This window comes from Heteronotia binoei, chromosome 8 (genome assembly GCF_032191835.1).
Source record: "Heteronotia binoei isolate CCM8104 ecotype False Entrance Well chromosome 8, APGP_CSIRO_Hbin_v1, whole genome shotgun sequence".
Classification (NCBI taxonomy): Eukaryota; Metazoa; Chordata; class Lepidosauria; order Squamata; family Gekkonidae; genus Heteronotia; species Heteronotia binoei.
This window is the reverse complement of record NC_083230.1, coordinates 39,517,028-39,544,849: the sequence shown is the minus strand read 5'-3', so window position 1 is coordinate 39,544,849 and position 27,822 is coordinate 39,517,028. Positions and strand designations below refer to the sequence as shown.

Here is a 27,822-nt window from a genome sequence, read left to right as displayed (position 1 = left end):
CCCAATAGATGTTGTTTACTGAGACTTCCAGAAAGCTTTTGATAAAGCTCTTCATCAAAGGCTCTTAAGACGCCTCAGAAGTCATGGAATAAGAAAACAAGTCCTTTTGTGGATTAAAAACTGAATAATTAACAGGAAACAGAGTGAGTATAAATGGACATTTTTCACAGTGGAAGATAGTAAGCAGTGTGGTACTGTCGGGCTCACTACTAGGTCTGGTGCTTTTTGACTTGTTTATTAACGATTTAGAGTTGGGAGTAAGCAGTGAAGTGGCTAAGTTTGCAAATGACACTAAATTGTTCAGGGTGGTGAAAACCAGGGAGGACTGAGGTGCTCCAGAGGATCTGTCGAGTCTGGACAAATTGGCATCAGCATGGCAAATGAAGTTCAATGTGGGCAAGTGCAAAGTAATGCACATTGGGGCCAAAAATTCTGACTATAAATATAGGTTGATGGGGCCTGAACTGGCGGTAACTGACCAGGGGACAGATCTTGGTGTCATGATAGATAACCCACTGAAGATTCTGACTTAGTGTGTTACTGCAGTAAAAAAAAAAAAAAGGCAAATGCTATGCTGGGGAACATTAGGAAGGGAACTGAAAACAAATCAGCCAGTATCATAATGATTATCAAAGATTTCAGGTTTTCACAGCTGGTAACATCATTAGGGTTTGTAGAATCTTTCGGGCTCAAGTGCCTTGTTCTACTGGAGAAAGTTTTTCTTCCAGACGTTTCGTTCTCGGTATCATAATGCCCTGCATTATGTATCATAATGTATCAGGGCATTAGTATCATAATGCCCTGTATGGTGCAGCCTCATTTGGAATACTGTGTACAGTTCTGGAGATAAGAATTTGAACATCTACAAGATTTCTATAGAATATTTTTTTCGCATATTCCAAATTGTAATATCAAAAGGGCAATATATGTTATTATATGCCCATGCTAGCTTTTATACATTGGGATGAGTGTACATGCTGAAAAGATACACATTGTAGAACATAGATCATGAATCCATAATCAAAATATGGAAGCATCTTTGGTAGCACATTTTGTGGAAAAGGGACTCTGCATTTGATTTACAGTTCTTCACATTTAATAAATATGTATCGCGTGCATATAATTATTTTGAAATTCAAAAATGTTATTCATCAAGAGGCAACTTGGATTTATAGGCTACATATATGCCCTATGGGCTCAATATAAATTTGGATCTATCATATTTCATATAGGAGTTACTTCTTTAAGACCAATATGTAATAAACAACACTGTATTGTGAGAGGCTACATTAGTAAGAATTTTATTAAAATGTATTGCACGTTTGTAATAATATATAAGCATAGTATTCTACCAGTTGGATAATAACAATTGGGTTTAATTGTGATCTGTAGCTTTAAGAATGTGGTAGTTTCACACATAGCTGCGTGGAATTACTGGGGTCAATTTTCTTTAAGAAGGATAATGTTATCAGTATGCTTAGAGAGTATCTTGCCGACTTATATTAGCACAGAAGGCTTTGTACCTGATAAGGAAAGACTAAAGGAGGGGCTTGCTTCATATATAGATGTTGAGTTATAACATAGTATATGTTCATTTATAATATCAGGATTCCATTCAGCTATGTGCTATTTCTTATATTGTAATGGTTATGGTTACTTTTATGAGAATAACTTCTATGGAAGATCAAATAAGAATAACCTGAGGAAGATCAACTATGAAACGGGTGTACACCTAGATGCTCGCCTTAACTACAGTGTATTACAGAAATGTTCTGCAGTAATAAAAGGCTGGGACTTTTCTATATTTGTGTTACTGGATCACATTAATTATTGTAATTATCTTGTCATTGATTTAACATGTAAGGATTGTATAATTGTCAATCATAAAATATAGTAGTCACAAATCGCAGTGATTGTTTTTGGTGCTTTATACTATGATCCCAGTTTAATCAGGTTTAAATGGCTAGCAGCCTGTGCTGTTCAGCTGCTATGTTTAAATGGCCTGAACAACCAAACTGAACTTGACAAGTCCAGTAAATATTCAGGGAAAGCTCCTTCCCCAAACATGAGTTGGGGGGCTCTGAGTTGGCTCAAGTTCATGCCGAATTTTGACTTGTGAGTCATTTTGTGCACATCTCTATTTGACATGCTTTAGCATGTTTGAATTTGCAGTTGCTAGGAAGCCTTTCTGAGAGATCCACCTCCTTGTCCATTGAATAGTATGTGCAGCTGCATAACAATCCCTGGATGAGCTCCACCACCTATTTTTCTACAAAACAACCCCTGAGTGACAGTATGTTGATGTGGTGCTCTGCATCAGTAAATCCCACCTGGTCAGCTTGTGCAGTCCTGTTGAGAGCTGGTGTGGTGTAGTGGTTAAGAGTGGCAGACTAATCTGGAGAACTAGGTTTGATTCCCCATTCCTCCACATGAAGCCTGCTGGGTGACTGTGGGCTAGTCCCAGTTCTCTCAGAACTCTTTCATTCCCACATTCCTCACAACCTGCTTTTTGTGGGGAGATGAAGGAAAGGTAATTGTAAGTCACTTTGAGACTCCTTGGGGCAGAGAAAAGTGGGGTATAAAAACCGACTCTTCTTCATCTTAATTGCTCCCCTGCTTGTAACAGTAGCAACCAAGAACCTGTGTTTAATCAAGAGCATGTATTTATACCTAACTTAGAACTGCTTTGAGTGTATATCAGAAAAGTGATATATAAATATCTTCAAGTAAACTTTCATTCTTTATAGTGAAATCCTCTTTTTTGTTCACCTCTTCTTCACCATACTGAACACTGTTGTGCAGAATTACACATTCATATAATCCATATACCCGATTCAATGTATTACTACTTGCATGTAGTGGAATACACGCTTGGTCTTAAGGCTTTGGTCTGTTATATACGAAATCTAGGCTATCACTTGGACAGTAAGTGGCTAAACCTTCCTTAACATTAATATCCTACTTTCCTTTATCTTTATTCAGTAATAAAACCATGGTTTTATTTGTATGATGTGGTATGTAGAATAATTAGTGAATAATTAGTAAATGTAACTTAGAATGTGTTATTATAGAAAAATGTATTGTATTCTGTAAGATAGTAACTAACACTATATTATATTGTAGTGCAGTGTCTGTGCCTTGACACATTTCATTTGAACATTTCTTTGTTGTCTTTTTAAAAACAAGTTACATGTAAGTATTTAAGTGCATAACTTGTGTGTTTAAACATAGTTTAAGTCCACTTGCTTTAGTTTAATTGATTTCAATATGCTTCCTCCCTTTTTTCTCATAGAATCTTAGAAAGGTCTTCCAGCATACTTGCTCTCTTTTAGTATATTGTTCACAGAAATCAAAAGGGTTTTTGTCCTGTTCATGCATGTATAACTTCTGTTGAAGTAAATAGGATTTAAAGTTGTATATAGAAGGCAGAATTTGACCTCATGGCTATGTAGTGTGCTTTAAAACAGTCTTTGATGGACTCCTGGTCTATTGAACTACAAAGGAGTATTTGACTGATTCAGCTGACTATTTATCTTGTAGTATTACACTTTTTATTATTTGCAGTTGTGCACAGCTTATACAAATTTACTGCTTCATCATTGTAATAGAGTGCAAGCAGTCATGTTTTAATTTTTTTAATAATATAATTTTTATTGCTATTTGAAACTCACAAGTTTTAAGGTACAACTTTGTTTTATCATGTATGGTTTGCTCTTTACGGACAGCAAGGAAAGGAAACTCTTGACTGTAAGCCAATGGGCCAGTGAGACCTTCCCTCACTTTCCCTTGCTGGCTCCTCAGAAGCATTATTAATCTTATTCTGCCTTCTTATTCCTATGTTTGTCCTTGTATACTGTGTCAAACAGGGAAGAGAATTTCCAAGAGATGTGGACAAAGTACAGTTCCTTGATGTATCCTGAAGAAGGAAATAGTTGTATAAGCATAGGACAGCTACTGAGCTGGAACTGACCAGAATTCAGAGTACACTTAAGTGCTTCTCTGATAAAACCTTTCTCAAGAATTTCACTCTAAAGAGATGCTGCTGGCAGTAGCTAGAGAAAGGTATCTGCAGGAGTACTAGTTTCCATGCTACCATTGCTCAGTATCAGTGAAGTAGTTTGTCAATCTGTTCCATTCTGGTAGTCACTATAGCTTACAGCAGAAGCAATCTGTAAAATGTCTGCTTACCTGTATTGCATCCATACAGTGTTCTGTGTAGCTGGAAAGAATACATGCTGATGTTTGTATTTTGTCTTTCTGCGTCAGTAAACAAGTGCCAACTTTATGCAGTCCTTTCAGTCATAGGATAGGAATTTACCTGAAATAACATTCATATCTCCAACATGTTTATTTTAAATCACTTTATTATATTTAATTTTTCATAGCTTTATAAACAATACTGTGCAATTTTAATTAAGAAAATGCCTTGGTCTGCACCAGCTAGATACAATTTCAGAGTCTAACATCCATATATTTCTTTGGTTTTATTAAAAATTTTGTACTCCTCTCTGGCAGTTTTCCTCAATAGTCCTGCTTCTCCTTCAGGGCTCTGAACCAGTCCTTGTGATTTTGACTTCATGAAAATCCAGGTGCTTGTCAGGATCCATGGAACTCCATTAGATTAGGGGAAGGGGGTGAGCCAGTTTCAGCTTAAGTAGGATGAAGAAAAATATTCCTTTGGAGACAGGGATTTTGTGGCTCTGGATGAGTGTGACCTTAGCCAGGCTTTTATTCAGCGTTTAGTGAGACTTTGGGGTCAGTATAGGGAAGAAAGCTTATTTCAGGGAGACAAGTAAGTATCCTGTTAAGGGTTGAACTTTTGTAACTTATGCATACAGATTCTGTGAAGAGGACCTCTGTGTGGTGGTGAAGGAGCAGCATTGAACCTGTTGAGGTAATCTGTCTGGAGAAATCTCTCAAATCTCCCTTCAGGGTTTATTTACTTTACCTGAGACTCAGCTACAAAGATGCTACTCTTATTGGGGAAATGTTTGTAATTTTGGGGGTGAAGCTGAGAGCCAGTTTTATGCATTGAAGCCATCCACACAGCCTTCAAGTTATGTTGGTCTCATAGTTTTTAAAAAATATATTATCTTTGTATTGTTAATACACAGATTTGTTTCCTAAAGCTCTGAATATTTCAGTGCTTAACTTTGGTCATTAGATGAACATTTAGCTAGATCTATTGCTACAGTTCAGTAATCCTGATCAGAGATATTCTCCAACACTGCAGTTCAGTTTTCACTGAACAAAGGTTCGTGGTTGCTCATCAGCCCCATTTTGCTTTCACTTGCAATAACTGGCAGTTTCAAAGAGCCATATTTCAATTCCTTATAGCTGTTGTTTGGGGGGGGGGGGGACTAACCATGCCATTTTGCCATAGCTACTTTTTTTCAATAAATAATTTTATTAAGTATTTGATCATACCTATATGACATATACAACAAAACAATACGAAACAAAACCAAAAACCAATGTGAATATCCATGATCAAGTACAACACAAAGATAAAGTCCAAAACGTATCCTTTTCTACAGAGTTTCTTAAGTCTAAAAATTCAGTAGCTCTTGATAATATATATTGGAAGAAACAATTTCCTTATCTTGCAAGAACTTAACAATATAAGATGAGATTGCTTGAAGTTTTGTACAATATACTTCAAAGTCTTGAATATCTGTAGAATACTCCATTTTACTCAACATAAAGTGGTTCCAAATAGAGTAATACCAATTGTGTAAAGAAGGCCCTTTTTTATCTTTCCACTTCTTAGCAATCTCTATTCTTGCAATTGCTAACAAAGTTGGTATTGTAGCCAGTTTGATTTTATCTACTTGTCCAGTCAATCCAATTTCTGAAAGAATATTTTCTGGGTTCTTTGAAAACTGTTGACCAATCTTGTTACCTTTTGGGGGTGGTGAAGGAGAAAGATGTTTAGAACTATAATGGAGAAGGGGAAATTATGTGTACCTTGCTGGAAATCTTGATAACAACATGTGTATTGGTTTCTTATACTATGCTTTATTTGTTAATATTAATAGCTTTTCCTATTCTAAAGCCTTATACACAGCTGAATGGGACAATTTATAGAAAGAAGAAAATAATATAGAAGTAATGTAACATACATGAAAATTTTGCTAGAAACTTAGTGAATAAAAATAACAGCAATAATGCAGCAGCAGTAAAAACTCAATAAACTGTCAGTGTTATGAAATAAAAATACACTTACAATACATAAAAAGCAGCAATAAGGGAGAGGTGCCAGTGTCTCACATTTATAAACCAATATTCTAAACATGCACAAATTTGAGTAGGTAGCGGACATACTCCAATTTTCATTGGCATGAATGTTAAGGCAAATTGGAGATCCCAAAACCAGAAACTTTCAATAATGCTGTGAATGCAGAAGGAAGAAGAAGAATGCAACCTGTGCTTGTGCTCATCATGGACAAAACTCTATTTTCAGCAACGTCTGAACCAATCCAGTGAGATATGTCGAATGGACCCTTGCCAATCCTGGCTGATTAAAGCTTGCTGGATGGAGCTTCAATATCCTGTACGGGATATCATAAATAGGTCCCTCTTGGATAGGCTTTTCCCAACACCTCTTAAAGAGGCGATAGTCCATCCCCTCTTGAAAAAAACAACATTAGACCCAGCCGAATTGGCGCATTATCAGCCAGTCTCAAATCTACCCTTTTGGGGTAAAATTATTGAGAGGGCAGTAGCGCTACAGTTGCAGAGCTTCCTGGAGGATGCTTCCGTCCTAGACCCACACCAGTCTGGCTTTCGCCCAGGCCATGGGACAGAGACGGTGCTGGTCGCCTCAGTAGATGATCTCCAGCGACAACTGGATCGAGGCGGGTCAGCAATACTGTTGCTGTTGGACCTGTCAGTGGTGTTTGACATGGTCAATCACCAGTTGCTGGTTCACTGCCTCACCGATGCAGGGATTCAGGGGTTGGCCTTACAATAGCTTTCCTCCTTTCTCTGTGATCGGGGACAAAGGGTGGTGATCAGGGAACGATCGTCTCAGAGGCATCCACTTAATTGTGGGGTGCCTCAGGGGGTGGTGCTTTCCCTGATGTTGTTTAGTATCTATATGCGCCCCCTTGCCCAGATTGTCAAGAGCTGTCAAGATTTGGGCTGGGCTGCCATCAGTACGCAGATGACACCCAGCTTTATCTGCTGATGGATGGCCGTCCTGCCTCCGCCCCAGAAAAATTGGTCCCGGCGCTCAAGCCATGGTGGAGTAGCTCAGGCTGAGTCATCTGAAGCTGAATCCAACGAAGACAGAAGTCCTTTGTCTGAATCGCAGTGGCCCGGAAAGGGAAATCCCTCTACCAGTCTTTGATGGGGCGCCACTGATATCGGCGCCTAAAGTCAAGAGCTTGGGGGTGCTACTGGAGCCCACATTGGCTATGGAGGCCTAGATAGCAGCCACTGCGAGATCCGCCTTTTTCCATCTTAGGTGGGCACAACAGTTGGCACGCTTCCTAGAGCACAGCAACTTAGCAACAGTGATTCATGCAACGGTCACCTAGAGACTGGACTACTGTAATGCCCTCTACATGGGGCTGCCCATGTCTCGAATCCAGAGGCTGCAGCTGGTGCAGAACGCTGCAGCCAGGCTGTTATTGGGTCTCTCTATTCGGGATCATGTACAGCCAGGGCTGCGGAAGCTGCATTGACTGCCAATAGCATTCTAGATTCGCTACAACGTGCTGGTTATTACCTTTAAAGCCCTATATGGCCGAGGACCTGTCTACCTTAGGGACCGTCTCTCCCTATACATTCCCCAGAGGGTACTTAGATCTGGATCACAAAACCTATTAGAAATCCATTGGCCGAGGGAGGCGAGACTGAAGGCTACCAGAGAACAAGCCTTCTCTCTTGCGGCTCCCCCACTGGTGGAACCAACTCCCAGATGATGTTAGAGCCTTGAGGGATCTTGCCCAATTCTGCAAGGCCTGCAAAACAACATTATTTTAAATGGCCTTCAACTGAAGTACTAAGTTGCTTAACATCATGGTATGGAACATAGCACCAAAACTGCTGTTTTATAATTGTTTAGTATTTTAAATTGCAATTGTTTAATTTTAACTGATATCATTGTAACTGTTTTTCACTGTTTTGTGGTTTTATTGTTGATATTTAATGTTGTTAGCCGCTCTGAGCCTGCTTCGGCAGGGAGGGCAGGATATGAAGACGAAAAATAAATAAATAAATAATCTTGGGATCTTGGTAGATAACTCACTGAAAATGTCAAGACAGTGTGCAGTGGCAATAAAAAAGCCCAACGCCATGCTTGGAATTATTAGGAAGGGAATTGAAAACAAATCAGCCAGTATCATAATGCCCTTGTATAAATCGATGGTGCGGTCTCATTTGGAATACTGTGTACAATTCTGGTCACCGCACCTCAAAAAGGATATTATAGCATTGGAAAAAGTGCAGAAAAGGGCAACTAGAATGATTAAAGGTTTGGAAAACTTTCCCTATGAAGAAAGGTTAAAATGCTTGGGGCTCTTTTGTTTGGAGAAACGTCGACTGCAGAGTGACATGATAGAGGTTTACAAGATTATGTATGGGATGGAGAAAGTAGAGAAAGAAGTACTTTTCTCCCCTTCTCACAATACAAGAACTCGTAGGCATTCAATGAAATTGCTGAGCAGTTGGGTTAGAACAGATAAAAGGAAGTACTTCTTCACCCAAAGGGTGATTAATATGTGGAATTCACTGCCAAGCATAGCCAGCTTCTAGAGAGGATTGGATAAAAATATGGAGCAGAGGTCCATCAGTGGCTATTAGCCACAGCATATTATTGGACCTGTCTGGGGCAGTTGATGTTCTGTATTCTTGGTGCTTGGGGGGGGGGGCAAAGTGGTGTTAGGGAAACTGCTCTCAAAATGAGATTGGGGAATTAGATTGAGAGACAGCTGGCCCAATAGGAATCTTTTATTATCTGTGTATACCAGGCTCAACCGATCAGAGAGTCAATGCTCAATAAAGGACTCTAATTTAATAAAATCAATTGTAATTTATTTGAAACAATAGTTCTTTCACACAAGGTACAAAAGCAATCTCACATTCACACAGGTCTAAGAAATATAGAGAGATCGATAGGGGAACATAAAAGGATGGACATACAGGGTAATACTACCTCTCGCAGACTCCAAGGAAGGCTCCGATGGCGACGAATGAGGGAATGGGGGAATGGACCCGAAACTGATCAGGAATCGGGGATGGATCTATACAGCGGGTTAAGGGGGGGTTGCTGAATAGAGAGCACACCTGTGGGTAGCTAGTCCACAGGTTATATAGAGTCACCTTAGTCCTGAGGGGATGGGAGGTGACTGGGAGTGGTAATGGGAGGTTCCGCTGATGACCAAGAAGGCTGGACATCGGCTGGACCAATGGCGAGTCCATGGCGACACCTGGTTGGGTGTATGCGTCAACCAATGAACATCACCTTTATCCTGGGCATCCTGGAAACTTCCAAGTTGCGACAGGGCCTGGGGCGGCTCCGGTGATATCAGTATGGGAATGGTCGGGTGATTGGGATGAGATGGGATTATCTGGGGAGGTGACAATAGGGAATCAGATATGAACCTAGGTATCCCGGTGTAGACAAAAGGGCTTGGAGGTATCAGGAAAGATCCTTCCTCTTTCTCATCATCTCCTGGGTGAGGACTGTTGTTCAGGATATTACTTAGCAATCAGGATTAATAGTGGAGCTATTAATCCATTCACAAACTAGATAGGTTGCTTGCGGGCTAGGAATGACTCAAGGTGCGTACGTGAGGTTCCCACTAAGAAGGAATGAAGCCCAACCAGGCAGGAAGATGGCTACATGTGGTGTTAGTGAAACACAGTGGCTTCCATGCTTAGCGCTTCAACACCGTTCGCCTGGACAGCTCCGTGGCGGCGTAGCCTCCTCCTCGCCATGGCAGACTCCACGCGGTAGCGGGGAAACGTCTGTGTGCGTCTGCAGACACTCTGTGCCTGTCTCAAGCACTTGTATAATTAGCAATTGGTATACATGAGTCCTATGTAGTTCCTGGATAGTTTTACTCGCATTCACTGGCCAGGCGGATGCAAGCTCACTTCTCCAGGCGCCCTGGCAACCATGTTTGTGAAAGAGGGGTCATTTTCTCACACTGTATTCTTGGTGCTTGGGGGGGGGCAAAGTGGAAGGGCTTCTAGCCCCATTTGTGAACCTGCTGATGGCACTTGGGGGGGGGGTTGGCCACTGTGTGACAGGGTGTTGTACTGGATGGGCCATTGGCCTGATCCAACATGGCTTCTCTTATGTTCCTGTGAATCCTTGTGCGTTCCTAACTTGTGTTTCCAATCCAAAGATAATGATGTGAATGTACTTTTCATTTAGACTTCCATGTTCATCTGTTTATTTTAGACTATTTATATATGTATTTCTTAATTAACTTTTTATGCAGACATGACAGATACTTTCTTTTGTAGATAGATGACTGATGTAACTGTCAGAACTGGGAACTTCAAGAACGACGCATTACTTTGTTTCAAAAGTTAAGACGTTTATTGAGAACTTAGTGTCCAGGAAAAGAGCAGGTTGACTCTGATAGCCTTCACAGCTATCGGCACATTGTTATGCAGTGGTAACAGAAACAATAAAACCATTTCTCACACCCAGAGAGAAAGGCATCTGTTCCTAGGCGTCTGTTCCCAGACAGGTCTGTTCCCACCTTATCTCCAAACGCAGGGGAAGGAACCCCGCTGCTCTTCTCTGGCATACTAGCTTCAAAGGCCACCTGCAGATGTTTCCCAGGGCTATCTGTCACCCTTCAATGGTTAGTACTTGTTTGAAATGCAAAGCTACAGGGTTAGTAGACATTTCTAAGATGGAGTCAGTTAGGCTAATAGCAGTTGCTCAGCAAATAGGAAAGTTACAAGTTCTGACAGTAACTATGTTAGCAATTCCAGTCAGTAGTACTTCACTGAAAGTACAGAAAAAAATCATGCACTGATAACTGCAAATCTGTTAATTTATAAATTCTCCTGTAATGCCTGTTACTACTTTGTTCCATAGCTTGAAATACCTTTTTTAGAGCTGCAGAGTTTGGACTCAGAAACACTTTTGCCACAGTTTCTAGAAACCAGTTACACATATAAAAATTACATCACCAAAAATCTAGAAATTACACTTCTTTTGTAAGAGATGAGACTGTTTTAATAGCTATAATATAATAGAAAGTGGGTATTTTTCAAAGTGTTTACAATGGGTAACATTTAACTTTGTTGCCAGCTTCCTGCTTCTTAATGCTTTGGTCTCTCTCTCTGAGGTTCCTCCTAAGGTTTGTTCCATTTACTACTTCTCTTCTTGTTTGCAGATGGGCACATTTAAATCACATGATAGTGAATATTTTCTAGAACCCCTGATGACAGCAGATGAAGAAGAGCATGAAGATGAACATAACAGGCCGCATCTTATATACAGACATGAAGAATTTAAAAAAGATCCACATCAGAATTCTCATAAACCTTGTGAGATTTCAGGTACAGCTAAATTTTAAGTAGCAATGCACATATTTTTCAGTTTTGGGTCCAGAGCATTTCTAATGATCAGCAAGATTTTGAAATTATTCTTAAGAAATGTTGTGAATATATCAACTGTGATGGACAGAAGGCTGAAGGGGAAGACTCAATCACATGTGCCTGTGGTAGTACTGCTGCAGTCAGGCCTGGCGCTAGGGGTTCTACCACTCCAGGCAAACCCCTGCATTGCACCCGTCCATGTCAGCCCCCCCAGCTACTTTAAGACAGGTCAATTCATGGGCGTGCAGTGATGACATCACTAGCAACATCATCGTGCAGGGCAGCAAGTGTGGGGAGAGAGCGATGAGCGGCGCACAAGAGTGCTGCCATGCCATCGCTTTCCCCCTGCACTGCCTGGCCACTTCCAAGCCAAAAGCGGCCGCCGTGCTCTTCGGAGGCCTCCTTGGAAGCCTCCGAAGACTGTGGTGTTTTAGCGGTGCCTGGCTGTTTTCGGGTTGAAAGCGGCCGAGCGGTGTCACATTCTCAGGATAAGTGGTGCCTTTATGGGAAGGTGCCACTTGGCTGCTTTCAACCCAAAAGCAGCCAGGCACCGCTAATTCAGAGGCTTCCAAGGAGCGCAGCGGTTGCTTTCGACTTGAAAGCGGCTAGGCAGCGCTAAAACACCATGCTCTTCGGAGGCTTCTAAGGAAGCCTCCAAAGAGTACAGTGGCCGAGTGGCGCCTTCTGGGGAAAGGGCAAGGGGAGTAAGGGAGCACCTGCAGGCACCCCCAGGCAGGGTAGTGCCCTAGGCAGCTGCCTACCCCACCTACTCCCACACGCAGGCCCTGGCTGCAGTCACCTATGAGAAAGGAGATGGAATTTGGGAGGGAAACACAGCAGGAGTTCATTTCAGTTCTGCCACAGGAAGAAAGCATTGAGAGCTCAGACATGGCTCAAGAAAAGAACAGACAGAGTGAAGGGTAGCTCTGCTTGGTAATGTGGCAAAATGGTTTGGCTGTACTTCTCACAGAGAATGGAGTACTCAGTTGCTAGGCCAGTCTCTGGCAATGAGCAGACCTTATGCTTTTTATTCTGACTCTTGGGAAAGGGAGGCTGGTGTGTGTAGAATCCTGTGTGTGTGTGTGTTAGGATCCACCCTAGTGGCTAATTCGTAACAGCCAGTTTTTGTTGGAATGTATTAAAGAAAATTGAAACTACTATCTACATTAATGTGCCTCAGTAGGTTTCTCTTTTGTCTATCTGGAGACCTGTGCTGCTGATCTGTTTCTTGAAATCTACTTGTAAATAAATAAAATCTTCTTTGTTGTTAATATATAATTCCTGTCTGAGTGACCTCCATATTCTACTTGTGCCCCACTAAGCTTAACCTCACAGCAGCAAACCCAAAGCCTAGACACTTGTTACATTTAGTATTCCTGGTATCCAAAGGAAAAGTTTATAGTTTAAAATAAAGTTAGGGTTGCCATTCCTCTGGTGGTGCAGGGCTTCAACCCACCACCGGCCAACTGGCTGGTGGGGAAGCCCCACCCCCAAACAGGGATGTCGCCATTCAACGCCCCCAATGTGACCATGTGATTTTGGAATTTACAGTCTTGGGGAAGGGGAAAATTGTATGTAGTCAGACATATAGGTTGGCCTTCAGGAAAGCAAATTTTAACAAACTTAAAGTTATGCTGAAATATGGTCAGAATTATTTAAGGAAAAGGGGGTTGAAGAGGGGTGGGAGTTTTTTAAAAGCAAAATATTGAAGGCACAATCACAAATCCTATGAGAAGGAAAAGAGGAGCCTAAAGAAGCCAAGGTGGCTCCATAAACAGCTCTCTAAAGACTTGAGAAATAAAAAAGACCCATTTAGGAAATGGAAGGAGTGTCCTATAATCAAGGATGAATATAAACAAATAACTAATGCTTGTAGAGAAAGAGTTAGGAAAGCTAAAGCTCAGTATGAGCATATACTAGCAAGAGATGCTAAAAACAACAACATAAGGTTCTTTTCTTATGTACAAAGTAAGAAAAAGGGCAAGGACATGGTAGGCCCCTTTGGGGATAGGAAAGTAAAATTGTAACAGGTGATGAAGAAATGGCAGAATTGCTCAATTCCTACTTTTCTTCAGTCTTTTTTTGGGAGGGAAACAGTGTTCAACATGGCAAAAAGGAGATATGATGAGGGAAGGGAGTTGCAGTCTAGAATCAACATAGAGGTAGTACATAAAACACCTAGTTTCTTGAAATGAAACAAAGTCCTCAGGGCCAGATGAACTGCACTGAAGGGTTCTAAAAGAACTTGTGGACATAATTTCTGAGCCTCTGTCCATTATTTTTGAGAATTATTGGAGAACAGGTGAGGTGCCAGAAGATTGGAGGAGGGCAAATGTTGTCCCCATCTAGAAGGGGAAAAAAGAGGATCCAGGTAACTACCATCCTGTCAGTTTGACATTTATACCTGGAAAAGTTTTAGAAAAAAACATCAAGCAGTCAGTCCTTGAACATTTAGAAAGGATGGCTGTGATTACTAAGAGCCAGCATGAGTTTCTCAAGAACAAGTCATGTCAGACTAACCTGATCTTTTTTGAGAAAGTGACTACTTTGCTGAATCAGGAGAATGCTGTAGACATAATTTATTTTGTTTTCAGTATGGCTTTTGATAAGGTTCCACGTAATATCCTTGTTGACAGGTTTGTAAAACATGGTTTGGATCCTGTTACTGTTAGGTGGGTCTGTAACTGGTTGACAGACTGCATCCAAAGAGTGCTTGTTAATGGTTCCCCATTCTCTTGGAGTGACAAGTGGAGTGCCTCAAAGATCTGTCCTGGGGATAGTTTTGTTCAACATCTTCATAAATGAGTTGAATGAAGGAATAGAGGGAGTGCTTATTAAATTACCAGATGATACTAAATTGGGAGGTGTCAGAAATACAGTAGAAGACAGAGTCAGGATACAGGATGATCTTGACAGGCTGGAAAACTAGACTAAAATATATAGAATGAATTTTAACAGGGATAAATGTAAAGTTTTGCATTTAGGTAGGGAAAGTCTAATGCATAGTTATAGGATGGGGGAGACTTGCCTCGGTAGTAGTATATTTGAAAAGAATCTAGGGGTCTTAGTGGAGCATGAATTGAACATGAGTCAGCAGTGTGATGCGATGACTAAAAAGGCAAATTCAATTTTGGGCTATATCAACAGAAGCATAATGTCCAGATCATGTGAAGTGATGGTATTGCTTTACTCTGCTATGGCTAGACGTCACCTAGAGTATTGCATTTAGTTTTGGTTACCACAGTTTAAGAAAGATATAGACAAGCTGAAGTGTGTCCAGAGGAGGGCAACAAAGATGGTGAGGGGTCTGGAAACCAAGTTCTACGAGAAAAGGTTGAAGAAGTTGGGTATGTTTAGCCTGGAGAGGAGATGACTGAGAGGTGATATGATTGCTATCTTCAAGTACTTGAAGGTCTGTTATGAACATATATGAACATATGAAGCTGCCTTATACTGAATCAGACCCTTGGTCCATTAAAGTCAGTATTGTCTACTCAGACTGGCAGTGGATCTCCAGGGTCTCAAGCTGAGGTTTTTCATGTCTACTTGCCTGGACCCTTTTTTGGAGATGCCAGGGATTGAACCTGGGACCTTCTGCTTACCAAGCAGATGCTCTACCACTGAGCCACCATCCCTATAGAGGATGGCACAGAATTCTTTTCTGTTGTCCAGGTTGGACCAGAACCAATGAATTGAAATTAAATCAAAAGAGTTTCTGGCTAAACATTAGGAAGAACTTCCTGACAGAGCAGTTCCTCAGTGGAACAGGCTTTCTCAGGAGGAGGTGGGCTCTCCCTCCTTGGATAGTCATCTGACAGCAATGCTGATTCTGTGAATTAGACAGATCATGAGAAGAAGGGCAGGAAAGGTTGCATCAAAATCTTAGCATTTGACCAAATACCAGAGAGTCCCTGGCCCAATATCCTTGGTGCAATGGTGTCACTTCCAGATGACATCTTCATGCTGGAGATGCTGCATGGTATCCACACCTACCCACAGAATGCCTACCAAAGTCCCCCACTCCAACAAAGACCTGACAACCCTAAAAAAAAATTGGTTCCCCCAAAATCATAGGAGGAGGAGGAGGAGGAGGAGGAGGAGGAGAAGAAGAAGAAGAAGAAGAAGAAGAAGAAGAAGAAGAAGAAGAAGAAGAAGAAGAAGAAGAAGAAGAAGAAGAAGAAGAAGAAGAAGAAGAAGAAGAAGAAGAAGAAGAAGAAGAAGAAGAAGAAGAAAAAATTGGATTTATATCCTGCCCTCCACTCCAAAGAGTCTCAGAGCGGCTCACAATCTCCTTTACCTTCCTCCCCCACAACAGACACCCTGTGAGGTGGGTGGGGCTGGAGAGGGCTCTCACAGCAGCTGCCCTTTCAAGGACAACCTCTGCCAGAGCTATGGCTGACCCAAGGCCATGCTAGCAGGTGCAAGTGGAGGAGTGGGGAATCAAACCCGGTTCTCCCAGATAAGAGTCCGCACACTTAACCACTACACCCAACTGGCTGTGTGGGTCCCCTCAGTTGATAGAAATGGCCTGTCACATTAACTACAGCGCAATGGCTGGAGCCTTGTGAATTGGTTGATCCATCAAGATTCCCCTCTCATCCTGTTTAAGCTTCAGGCTGGGAGGGGAATCTTGATGAATCAACCAATTCACCTCCATTTATTCTGTAAGCAGCACATGGGAGTCATATTGTCAGTGTTTAACTGCGGCCAGAATCCTGCAAAGTATTATACCCACTAGAACCATGGTTTGGACTGATTTCTGGAACATAGGCTGCAAGCCTGGCATTTTGCCTCCAGTGGACTGCTTCTGCATAGTTTTGCTGTCTCTATTGCTGCTGTGTGATGATGAAGCCTGGACCTTTTCAAGTTCTACGAGAAAAGGTCCTTCTCTGATCTGAGCCAGGCTCAGCAGGTAGGCTTAAAATGGGTAATTTTATTTGCACCAGAAGTGTGTTAGAATATAAGTTTAACAACAGCAACAAAGAAAACTTGCACTCTCTGGGCAGCATATCTAGACTGCATGCTTGGGGGGAGGATTAGTGCCCTGTGAGGCCCCACCTTGCCCTTCCCCCTTGGGGATGCTGCCTCCGTGATGTAGGGAATGGCAGGGATGCTTGTGGCTTGAGAAATGGAGGGTCAGGGGTTAACTGCGCCCCTCGAACTCCTCCCGTGGTGTAGGGTTCAGCTTGTTCACTCTCTCTCAGTTTGTCACCCTCCTCCACCTCATCCTCTCTGGTCGTCAACGTCATTGATCTCCCTAGCGAATAAAGAACTGCCCAGCAGAGATTCCCCCCCTTGCTTTCTGATGACCCTGCAGCAGTGGGAGGCCTCCAAACTGGGAGGACCCCTGCCCCCACCTGGGGATAGGCAACCCAAGCCATACAAACTTAGGCCACACAGCAGCAGCACTGCAAAAAATGGACTAATTGAGGTGGATTTTAGCTCCTGGAATGATCCCCCCCCTTTTTCCCTTGCTCAAGTGAGGAAGCAGATCTAGATGCGGCATAAACAGGGCTGCTAGGGGGCCTGGTTGGCTGTGCTTCCCTATGAGGAAAGTGGTGTTTGTTACCCTCATGGAGTATCCTTGCAAAGTCAAAGTAGAGCGCATTTCTGCTACTTTTACCCACTCCTTTTACCCATTTCTGCTACTTTTACCCACTGCCACTCCTCTGCTCTGTCCATTCTCTCGTTGCTGCCTTCCCTGGGCCCCTGTGCTCCTGGACCAACAAAGCCACGTGTGTGGCCTGGAACTGGGCAGTGTGCAATGCAATGGCCAAAGAGGGCAGGCAGCAGCAGCACTGGGTCCTAAGTAGCTGCTGGCCGTCCCTGCCTTCCGATCAACCCCAGAGACAGCTCATAGGGCCAGCATCAGGCTGGGGGACAGGCCCTGCTTCCCCTCCCCCCCTCTACTCGGCAAAAGGCTGCCCTCCCTCTTACCCCTCCCTGTGTCACCACAAATGGGACCTGGGTGAGTCCAGGTCCCTGCTTTTATTAGTTTTATGCTGTGTAATGAAAATGATATGAAAATTATCAGTTTATTGTTTATTTCTAAAATTCTATTGTATCTGACTGATTAGAATATTGTAATTGAATACCTGCCCTGCCCTGGATGGCCCAGGCTAGCCTGAAAATCCTACAGGGTCTTCATAAGTCAACTGAAACTTGATGGCACTTTCTACCTCCACTTAAACAGCAATGCTAAAAAAGAAGTCCTCTGATATTCTTTTCCCATCTGCAACATAAAATCTAGTAATCCACAAATCAGACTAGCACTTGTTTATTTAAGATGTGAGACCAATTTATCTAAGTTACACATTTTCAAGTAAGTGTGTTTGGAACTGCAGTCTGGGGGGGGGGGGGGCGGGGCAAAATATGTTCAGAATTGGACATCAATTTGTCAATTGTATGTGAAATAATAAATTTTCTTATATTTTCCAGAAGAGACAAGGAACACTTTGCTGTTTCCAGATGTAACCAGCATAACCAATGATATAAATGCTATGCAAGAAAACACACTTTTAAAGTATGCTTCTAAAAACCTATCTGTGGAAAACGAGAGAAGTACTCTACATTCCCGGAAAAAGCGTTTCCTTTCCTATCCAAGATATGTAGAGGTGATGGTTACAGCTGATGCCAGAATGGTTCAGCACCATGGACGGAACTTAGAGCATTATGTATTGACACTTATGTCAATAGTAAGTAACCCTGTACTGGAGGATGTAGGATAGGATACACTGTTTCACAGTAATAAATTTGGTATCACTTTCAAGTATATACTTTGCAATATGTATGCTATAGAGACATTATATCATTACTGAAATAATGTTTGTACCAGGGGTGTCAAACATGCTGTCTGGGGGCTGAATCAGGCCCCCAGAGAGCTCCTATCAGGCCCCTGAGCAACTGGTTGTCATCTGCTTCTTTCTCCCTCTCTCTTGCTTCCTTCTGCAGCTTGCTTTGCCAAGCTTGCTCAATCACACAGGAGCTACAGAGGAAAACCTCCATTTTCTCCATTGGTTGAGGCTCCTCCCCATCCTGGTCCCCTGCTGGGGAAGGGAAAGAGCCAGAGCTTCCTTTGCCCGGTTCCCTGGATCTCATGGAGAAATACAAAGAAAGAACCTTTAAGACCAACAAGTGTTAATGTTTTAAATTTTTTTAAAAAAAATCTTTAGTCGTGTTTGTCTGTGTCCTTTAAAATGTTTACATCTTTGCTACCTAATCTTAAACAGGTACACACATGGCCTGGTCTGACATGGTTGATCCAGCCCAACAAGGTCTCATTTATGTCAGATCCGGCCCTCATAACAAATGAGTTTGACACCCCTGGTTTGTACTGTTCAAATTGTGATTTCTAGAACGATGACACCGATAGAAGGAACCATAAAAGCAGATCTTGGAACTTAAAAGTAATTTTGGACTTTTTAAAACAGTAACCACTCATGCCATGCAGCAAAATGCTTTAGAAATGGGGTAGGGGGAAGGATTTCAAAAATGGTTTGTGATATGTTGCAGCTAGAATTAACACTTACAGTGTTTTAGTGTTTACCTATTCACAGATGAACCATAGATTAAAGAAATTATAATATGATAAATGACTGAGTATCTTTACCTTAACTAAATTGTAGCATGAACTACTTAATTTTTAAACCTTACCATCTTTTGAAGACACTACTTGCATTATACAACAGATATAAAACTTTTTTGTTTTCATTTACCTAGGAGCCATTAGAGCATCATATGCTTATGGTTATTATAAGAATATTCATAGTATGGCTTAATATAAATATATATAGTTTTAATAAATATCAACATCATATACATGTTTTTATTTTTTCCATAAGAAATGAGAACATTTCATAACAACTAGATTGCTTAATAGCATGTTAATGAGTTAACCTTTTGTTTATTTAGGTTGCAGCAATTTACAAAGACTCAAGTATAGGAAATCAAATAAACATAATGATTGTCAAATTAATTGTAATTCATAATGAACAGGTAAGAAAATGCATATATTTTAAGAGTTGGCATAATTTGAGCTTGAATTTTTACTAGTAACTTTAAAAATATATTTTCTATATTAAGGAAACTATTTTTTTATTTAAGTTCTTAATGCTCAAATGCTTCATTTCCATATACATGAGACCCTGGAGAGCTGCATCCATTCATGAAAATATTCATGTGAGACATCACAGTATGGTTTTGCGTGATGTGGAGAACCTTGGTCTTGAATCAAGAGGAAAAGCAGGATATAAACATTTCAATAATAAATAAATGTCTTCATTTGTTCCTTCCTGTTTCATGCAAACTATTGGATTGAAAGCTAGCAGTCCATTCTGCTAGTGCTGGCATGTTCATCTGGCATCAGCAAAAGGTTCCCAGTACCCACAGAATGTACAATGGACTGGTAGGATCCAATCCAGAATTTATTCTTACAGCTGAGTCTGTAAACTATAAATTCCACGCTCCCCCCCAACCAAATTTGCAAACCAGTTTGGATGTTTAAAATTGAGCTTAGAATAGCTTTGATTAAAAAGAACAATTTTGCCACTGTATGAAATAAACATTATTTTAAGATTATGTTCTAATTTGGTAAATTGATTTCTGTGGGCAATTACTTGCTAAGAAGTCTTATATGCATTGGGATTTTTCCAGGATATGTTATACTACAAAGTAGTTGCAAAGGAATTAATGTTTATCGTGGTTGTTTTTGTCTTGCCAAATTCTACAGGAAGGACCAGCTATCAGTTTTAATGCAGCTACTACTCTTCGCAATTTCTGTTTATGGCAGCAAGGACAAAATGTTCTGGATGATACTCATCCTTCTCATCACGATACTGCAGTTCTTATCACAAGGTATTGTGTGTAGGAGAACTCAGCATCATTTCTCTTTACTAACCCTGTCTCTTTTAGACTACTCCATATCTGTTCCAGGAAGGGTTGCTTCAGTGCTTAGTTTTCATGGCCCTTTCTTACAAGCCCAGGGAAATGCTGTGCACCACTTTTAGGTCAGGAGACAATTTTTTCTCCAAGCTAGTTTTGCCAGGGATCCAGGAGGGTGTTTAAAAAAAAAAACTCTTCTGGGGGTGGAGCAGGTGTCACTGGGTGTGTGTGGGTGGATTTGTGAATTTCCTGCATTGTGCAGAGGCTGGACTAGATGACCTTGGAGGTCCCTTCCAACTCTGTGATTCTATAATTCTATGACTAATACATTCAACAGGCATCCGTTAATGAAACGGGGTAAAGAAAAATGGAGCAATTTATGAATGGGAAAGGAGTTCGGGGGGTTCAGAATGATCTTCATGGTCTCTTTCTGATTTCTTCTATACGTATTTGTCAGAGTGAAGCATGTAACACAAACATTATTGGTTCTTAGATTACTTAGAAATATGTGCCATTGATTTTAATGAAAATCTCTTACAAGTAAGTACATATATGGTTGCAGTTATGCAGCCTAATCCAAAAGGGATATTGCACTGGAGACATCAGGTTATATTGCTGAACCAGAGAACATTGCATGCTAGGCTAGTGGACCAGAGTCATGCAGAGTTCTGCAAATCAAGTGAATTAAACTGATGGAATTAATAAATCTTAAAACAAAGTAAATGGGTATCTTTAAAAAGCTGTCTTGTCTTTCTTTTTATCCATTTTTATTTTTAATATAACATTGTCATTCAAGATATTTGTTTCTTCAAGGGAAGATATATGCAGAGCAAGAGAAAAATGTGATACCTTAGGTAAGTTAAAGTTACAAGATAACTTTGCTCCGTAAGAATAAAAATTAAGTAGTAATTATACAATGGCAACCTTAATATAAGTAAATAATGTGAGGCTTTATAACTATTTTGGTTCTGTGATTCTGAACAGAAGCAAATGGTTACATTAATATATGGAACATAACTTTAATTCTGTATTCATTTGTGGAGTCAACATTGTTGATATAACATCATTAAGATTTATGTACAAATTCATTTTTTCTAGGCTTAGCTGAATTGGGTACAATGTGTGACCCACTGCGCAGCTGTTCTATCAGTGAGGAAAATGGATTAAGTGCTGCATTTACAATAGCACATGAACTTGGACATGTGTAAGTTTGTTTTCTCTTCTGAGTAAATCTTTCACTTGCCTTACATAAAATGCAAGAAACTATGGCCAGTGGAATGATTAACTGGCTGTTCTGAAGACAAATGCTGTATCTGTCAGAAGTGTAAGGGGTGATAGAATGCATGAACTTGACAGTAAGTGTAATTTTTTTATTACAGCATGCTAGGAACTGCAGCCCAAACTGGGTGGGGCAAGCAGTTGCCCAGGCCACAACAATAGCAGTGAGAAGAGACAAGGAAAAAAGGGAGGGGCAAATGCTCGGTGAGGGCAGAGAGGCTAGGCAAAGAGAGAGCTGCAGATTGTCAGCAGGAAAGCTTGGCAGCATGCAGAGGCTGGGCCAGGGAGAAGTTCAGGGTGGGGGGGATTAGGAGATGTAAGCTCTCAATTTTAGAGGCTGCCCAGGCATGGATAAAATGTCTTTCAAAGAATTCACAAGGCAGCAGGCTCGGCCACTGCAACCCCATGTGACTGGCAGAACAGCTGATATTTGGGGCTTCCAGAGCTTGTATGGTTGGACGGATCAGCTGGGCATTGGGGCAGTCAGTACTGTCATCAGCTACTGTGCCCATATGGCTGGTCCCCACCAACTGAGAATTGGGGCTGCCAGTGCCGGTGTGATTGGCCAGGCTAGCTGATAGTAGGGGCTACCTGATGACCTGAATAATCAGCTGGGCATTGGGGCAATCAGTGCTGTGCCCAGCTGCTGCACCCATGTATCCAGCTCACCCAGCTGAGTGTCAGGGCAAGTGGAAGGTGCCTTCAGCTGTGAGGGCCTGGAACTGGTGTGCTGATGGCCTGCTGATCTCCACTAAGTATGCACTTAGCCAGCTGTAGCAGGCCATGGCTGAGTGCAGCCATGGGAGGGGCAGGACATGCAGCCCAGGCCAGCTGATGTTTCCCATTGTTCCCCTGCTACCTATGAAGAAGAAGAAGAGGCGGTGGAGAAGGAGGAGGAGATTGGATATATACCCCACTCTTCACTACCCAAAGGAGTCTTGGATTGGCTTATAATCTCCTTCCCCTTCCCACAACAGACACCCTGTGAGGTAGGTGTGGCTGACAGCTCTGACAGAAACTGCTCTTGAGCAGAACAACTCTGAGAGAGCTATGACTGACCCAGGTCACTCCAGCAGTTGCATGTGGAGGAGTGGGGAATTAAACCCAGTTCTCCCAGATAAGAGTCTGTGCACTTAAACACTACACCAAACTGGCTCTCAGTTTAGCTGAGGATCTCCACACTGAGTGAAGCCATGAACAGAGTGGCTGACTTGGTGTGGCAGATTCTGGTATGTCCTGGCTGCTGATTGGACCCATTGCCCTGGCTCCATCAGGCCTCATCTGATTGGCCGAGATTGGGAGGGAGGCTGTGCAGCTGTGACAGCCTCCAAATGGTAGTCACCAGAGCATATGAACATATGAAGCTGCCTTATACTGAATCAGACCTTTGGTCCATCAAAGTCAGTATTGTCTTCTCAGACTGGCAGCGGCTCTCCAGGGTCTCAAGCTGAGGTTTTTCACACCTATTTGCCTGGACCCTTTTTTGGAGATGCCGGGGATTGAACCTGGGACCTTCTGCTTCCCAAGCAGATGCTCTACCACTGAGCCACCGTCCCTCCCCCTGATGCTATGCTTCCCTGCAAACCTGACCCTGGGTAAGTCCACGATCCATGCATTATGCAGAGTCTTCAAAATGTAATCCTTACAACAAATACATATGGTAGATTAGTCTTAGCATACCCATAATAAAGATGAGGTACTGAGGTGAGAGAGGGGTCTCTTGTGACCACCTAGTATGGTCAGCGAATGACTCCCTCCTGCTGCAGATGTCTGCTGTGCTTTGGTGTCCTGCTTCAAGAACTTTGGATTCTTGTCTGCTTTCTCTGTGCAATTTGCCCTGCATTGGGTACGTCAAGGTTGTGGAGCAGAGGAGGTGTTCTTTGGCTTAATGAAGCTTTAGAATGTGTATGAGATTAGGGTATAGGTGAATTGTATAAGTCTGGGGCCTGAAGTAATTATCTGTGCGCTGTCATAAATTCTGTTCAGCCCTTTAGGGATAACATAACATAAGTTCTGTTTTGCCCTTTGGGGATAACATAACTTGAGTTACATTATCATCTAACATCTAACAATAATAATAATAATAATAATAATAATAATAATAATAATAACTTTTAATTTCTATCCCGCCCTCCCCGCCAAAGCAGGCTCAGGGCGGCTTACAACATAAAATACATTATACATCAGATTACATAAATTGCAAATAAAATCCAAGTTAAGACAAATTACAAGTTAAAATTTACAAATTACAATGGTGCTAAAACATTCGATCTTCAATAATTCCATAAAATTCAGTAACCAAGAGCAATTTTTTAGAGGCATTTCCTAGTTTATCATTGGTTGAAGGCTAGTTTATAGAGGTGGGTCTTACAGGCCCTGCGGAACTGTTCCAAACTCCGCAGGGCCCGCACCTCTACCGGGAGTTGATTCCACTGCAGTGGAGCAGCAATAGAGAAGGCCCTATCTCGGGTGGCCTTCAATCTGGCCTCCCTTGGCCCAGGGACGGTCAGCTGGTTTTTTCCAGCCGACCGCAATGCTCTTTGGGGCTCATATGGGGAGAGACGGTCCTTCAGGTAACAAATTATGTTATCTCAGTCTTGTAGCCATTGTTAGATGAGTCTATCAGCCAATACATTCAGAATTGAGGCATCCTTCTGAATAATACACCTAAGTGAAGTAAAGACAAATAGAAGCTTGCTTGGGGAAGAGAACAGATTTCAATTGCAGCAGCTGAATTTTCCTCATACTGAATGTAGCTGTTGAATCACAGACACCTGCTTGGCCTGGGGATGTAGTTCTCTCAGGTGTCTTTCAAATTCTTTGTTGATCTTCTGTGCAGTTCCACATGGGGACTGTGCATGAGCAAGCCTGCCTATCGGTAGTTTTTTACAAACAAGAACCTCCAGGGGGCACTGTATGACAGAGCCAAGACTTATTCCTGCCCGGGGATCATGTGCTCCTGTGCAGCAGCGCCCCTACCCTCAGTTTCTCTCTTGCCACCAAAGAAGTAGGTTGCTTGATATTCCTAGTTTCTGAATTGGTGAGGAATCTCTATTATACTTTAGATATCTTCAGAGGTTTGGAATGGCTCAAAAGGCTTTATTTAAAAAGTGCACTTGCTGCAGTGCTAAAATGACACAAACAGATAAGCGTGATTTGTGTCTGCTCTGCTTAAGGAGGAAGGAACATAATGTTTCCACTTGCAAACCATGCCAGAAGTTCATACCTAAAGCTTGCAGAAGTAGAGCTTTGAAGATTAAGGCACTTGGAGCCTCTGATCCCCTGGTGTTGAAGGCTTCTGAAAAGTTGCCTACAGCTACACCACCTACCTCACAGGGCGTCTGCTGTGGGAAGACAAAGGGAAGGAGATTGTAAGTTACTGAGATTCTGTGTGAAGGGTGGGGTATAAATCCAATTCTTGCTCCTCTTCTTCTTTCTTCTTCTAAAAAGAATAAGATGAAAGGGAAGGAGAAGGAGAAGCAGAAACATGCTCCCCAATGTCGATCCCTGGTTCAGACACCAGAGTGGACTCCAAAATTACAGGACAGGACAGGAACACCCCTGAATCCAAGGTTGCCTCCAGTCTATTTCCAAAGATGAGATCAAAACAGAGTTGCTGGCACGGCAGTTTCCATAAGACATTGCATCTGAATGGATGGTTCTGTGGTTCCAGCATCCTCCACTGATGATGTGGCCATCTAACCTGCATAGGATGTCACTGAGGTACTCAGAGGAAAGGGACTATCGTTTTAACCAACTGTGGATCTGAGCGGCTATTTCTATCCATGTGGGCCATGCCCATGCCATGTTATCTTGCAGGTCCCCGCCTCCTGGTTTTGAGAGAAGAGTGGTGGAACTTGAGGTTGATTCCCATGGATCTGCATCAGAACCGAGTCTGGATGAATAGATAGGAGAGCCCTCTGTGGCCTCTCCAGTGGACGATTTGAGGATGTATGGGGATAGATGGCGCTGTCATTTGAAACTGAAATAACTACACCTGAACACAAACCTAGAGACAAGATCCTGAGTCAACTATATTCAGATTCCCTGGCTATGATCACTTTCCCATTTTGAAGGGCCTGGAGGATATAACTGAATGTTTGGCAATGATCTCCTTTTGTCCAGCCCACCACTAGAAGCGTTGAGCAGCTTTATCGGGTGAAAAAGGACCTTTTAACTACTTTACCATGCATCTTCCTCTGTCCTCCCTTGTAGCCAAAGAAATTCAACCCACAGGATGGCAAACTTGCCACACCACCCTCACCGATAGAGAAGGGTGCAAGCTGGATGGTATGTGAAGGAAATTCTGCTCTTTCTTTGCACTAAATACAAAGGAAATTCTGCTCTTTATTTGCACTAAATTACAAATTATGAGGTGATCATGGCTGGCTATCAGTTATTCTTATGGGAATGGAAGCTGCCATACTTAGAGCTGTTACCAGAAGAGAAGAGACCATTGGCCAAGGTTCTACAGACTGAAGCCATAAGACTTTCTGAAACAACAAATCAATGCCAGCAGTTACTCCACGGTTGTGGCTTCCCAAGCCATGGCCAGTGCAGTCACCCTCAGAAGACATGCATGGCTCAAATCCACAACTTTGTCTAATGAAATGAAACAGAAGGTGGAGGACTTACCCTATGAAGAAATGACTCTATTCTTCTCCAAGACAGTTGAGACTCTGACTCTAATTAAGAAAACAGACAGCCATATCACTAGAGGGACCTCAAGTGGGCACACCCCAGTGTAAACAGAGGCCATATGAACATTCTTCGTGACATCCCTACCAGAGGGAGTATAGATATGCTGCTGCTCCAATATCCTGCCAAACCTTATGTTCCTCAGCCCAATTCCAGGAGTCCTGAAGGGCCATTACTTTGGATGAATTGATCATGGTGATAGTAGCCACAGGTTGTAAGTTAGAATTTACAACCTTGCTCTTTTATTAGGAGCACTTAACTGGACATCTGAGGGCCTAGTACAGCCTCTGGGGGCACTCATTGAGAAAGGGGTCATTGAAGATTAATCACCAGTTGAGTTTTTCTCCAGAATATTTATAGTGGAGAAAAAAAGATGGAGGTTTAAGACCCATATTAGACCTTATAGATTTAAATGTGTTTCTGCAGATCTCCAAGTTCCCTCTGGTTTCTATTTAGTCAGTATTGCAATTATTAATGTTTTTCTTCCTCCCCGCCCCCCCCCTCATGCTTTGATAGTTTGGAAGGAGAACTTAGTGGGATGCCACCAAGGGTTTTTAGAGCTTTATTGGTTCAACTTGTTGAAATGTTTTAAATGAAATTTTAATTTTTGAATTGTTTATCTGCTGTACATTGCCCAGAGCCTGGCCTAGGCTGGAATGGGGCAATTAAACAAATCTAATGATGATGATGATGATAAAGATAAAGATGATGTTCAGTTCTTGGTTTGTTGTGATTGATTTGAAAAATGCTTATTTTCATATCTTGATTCATCATGAACATTGCTAGTTTCTTCGTTTTTTGTGCAAGGGATATATGTTTCAATATTGTACTACCTTTTGGTTGTACCCCAGTTGTACCCCAGTTGTGACCCATTTACATTTTTTCCCCTATCTTGACCTGGTTAGTGGTTGCGGACATCAGTGAACAGTTGTCAAAGCGGTGCTCCTTGCTTCTAAAACTTTGGTGGAAATTAGACCTATTGATAAACTGGGGAAAGTCCAGGTTTGTTCCATCACATAAAGTCTAATTTTTATGGTCAGTACTTGATTCTGCGCAAGGGAAAGGTTTTTCCCTCCAGATAAAATACAATCAATATTGTCCTTGGTAGGAGTTTATGGCGAACTATTTTCAGTCAGTCAAGAATATTCTCTGCTTGTTGAGTCTGACCACACTTGACCACAGTGGTTTTGCCTCTGGCCAGACTATATATGAAGCTATTACAGATTTGGTTTTTAGTGAACTGTAGGGCAGAAGTACACCAATTGTGACAGAGATACTCCATTCCAAGACAAGTGATCCAGGAATTGGCATGGTGGAAGTCTCCTGACAGTTTATCCAAGAGTAAATCACTTGGCATTCCTCACTGTGAGGTTACACTCACCCTGGATGCCTTGC

The 27,822-nt window shown here is 41.9% G+C and overlaps 1 protein-coding gene across 2 annotated transcripts in view; it reads left to right on the top strand.

The window, feature by feature from the left end:
* Positions 1 to 27,822, top strand: part of ADAMTS20 (ADAM metallopeptidase with thrombospondin type 1 motif 20) — a 149,097-nt gene that overhangs the window by 27,292 nt on the left and 93,983 nt on the right. The window contains exons 3-9 of one of the 2 annotated variants that reach the window (XM_060244939.1): positions 11,367 to 11,532; positions 13,991 to 14,006; positions 18,020 to 18,266; positions 19,483 to 19,566; positions 20,300 to 20,424; positions 21,265 to 21,305; positions 21,550 to 21,655. In XM_060244939.1, coding sequence (XP_060100922.1) covers positions 11,367 to 11,532; positions 13,991 to 14,006; positions 18,020 to 18,266; positions 19,483 to 19,566; positions 20,300 to 20,424; positions 21,265 to 21,305; positions 21,550 to 21,655 — 785 coding nt within the window. Of the gene's footprint in view, positions 1 to 11,366; positions 11,533 to 13,990; positions 14,007 to 18,019; positions 18,267 to 19,482; positions 19,567 to 20,299; positions 20,425 to 21,264; positions 21,306 to 21,549; positions 21,656 to 27,822 lie in introns of those variants that run through there. The other variant, XM_060244938.1, reaches the window with a different exon arrangement.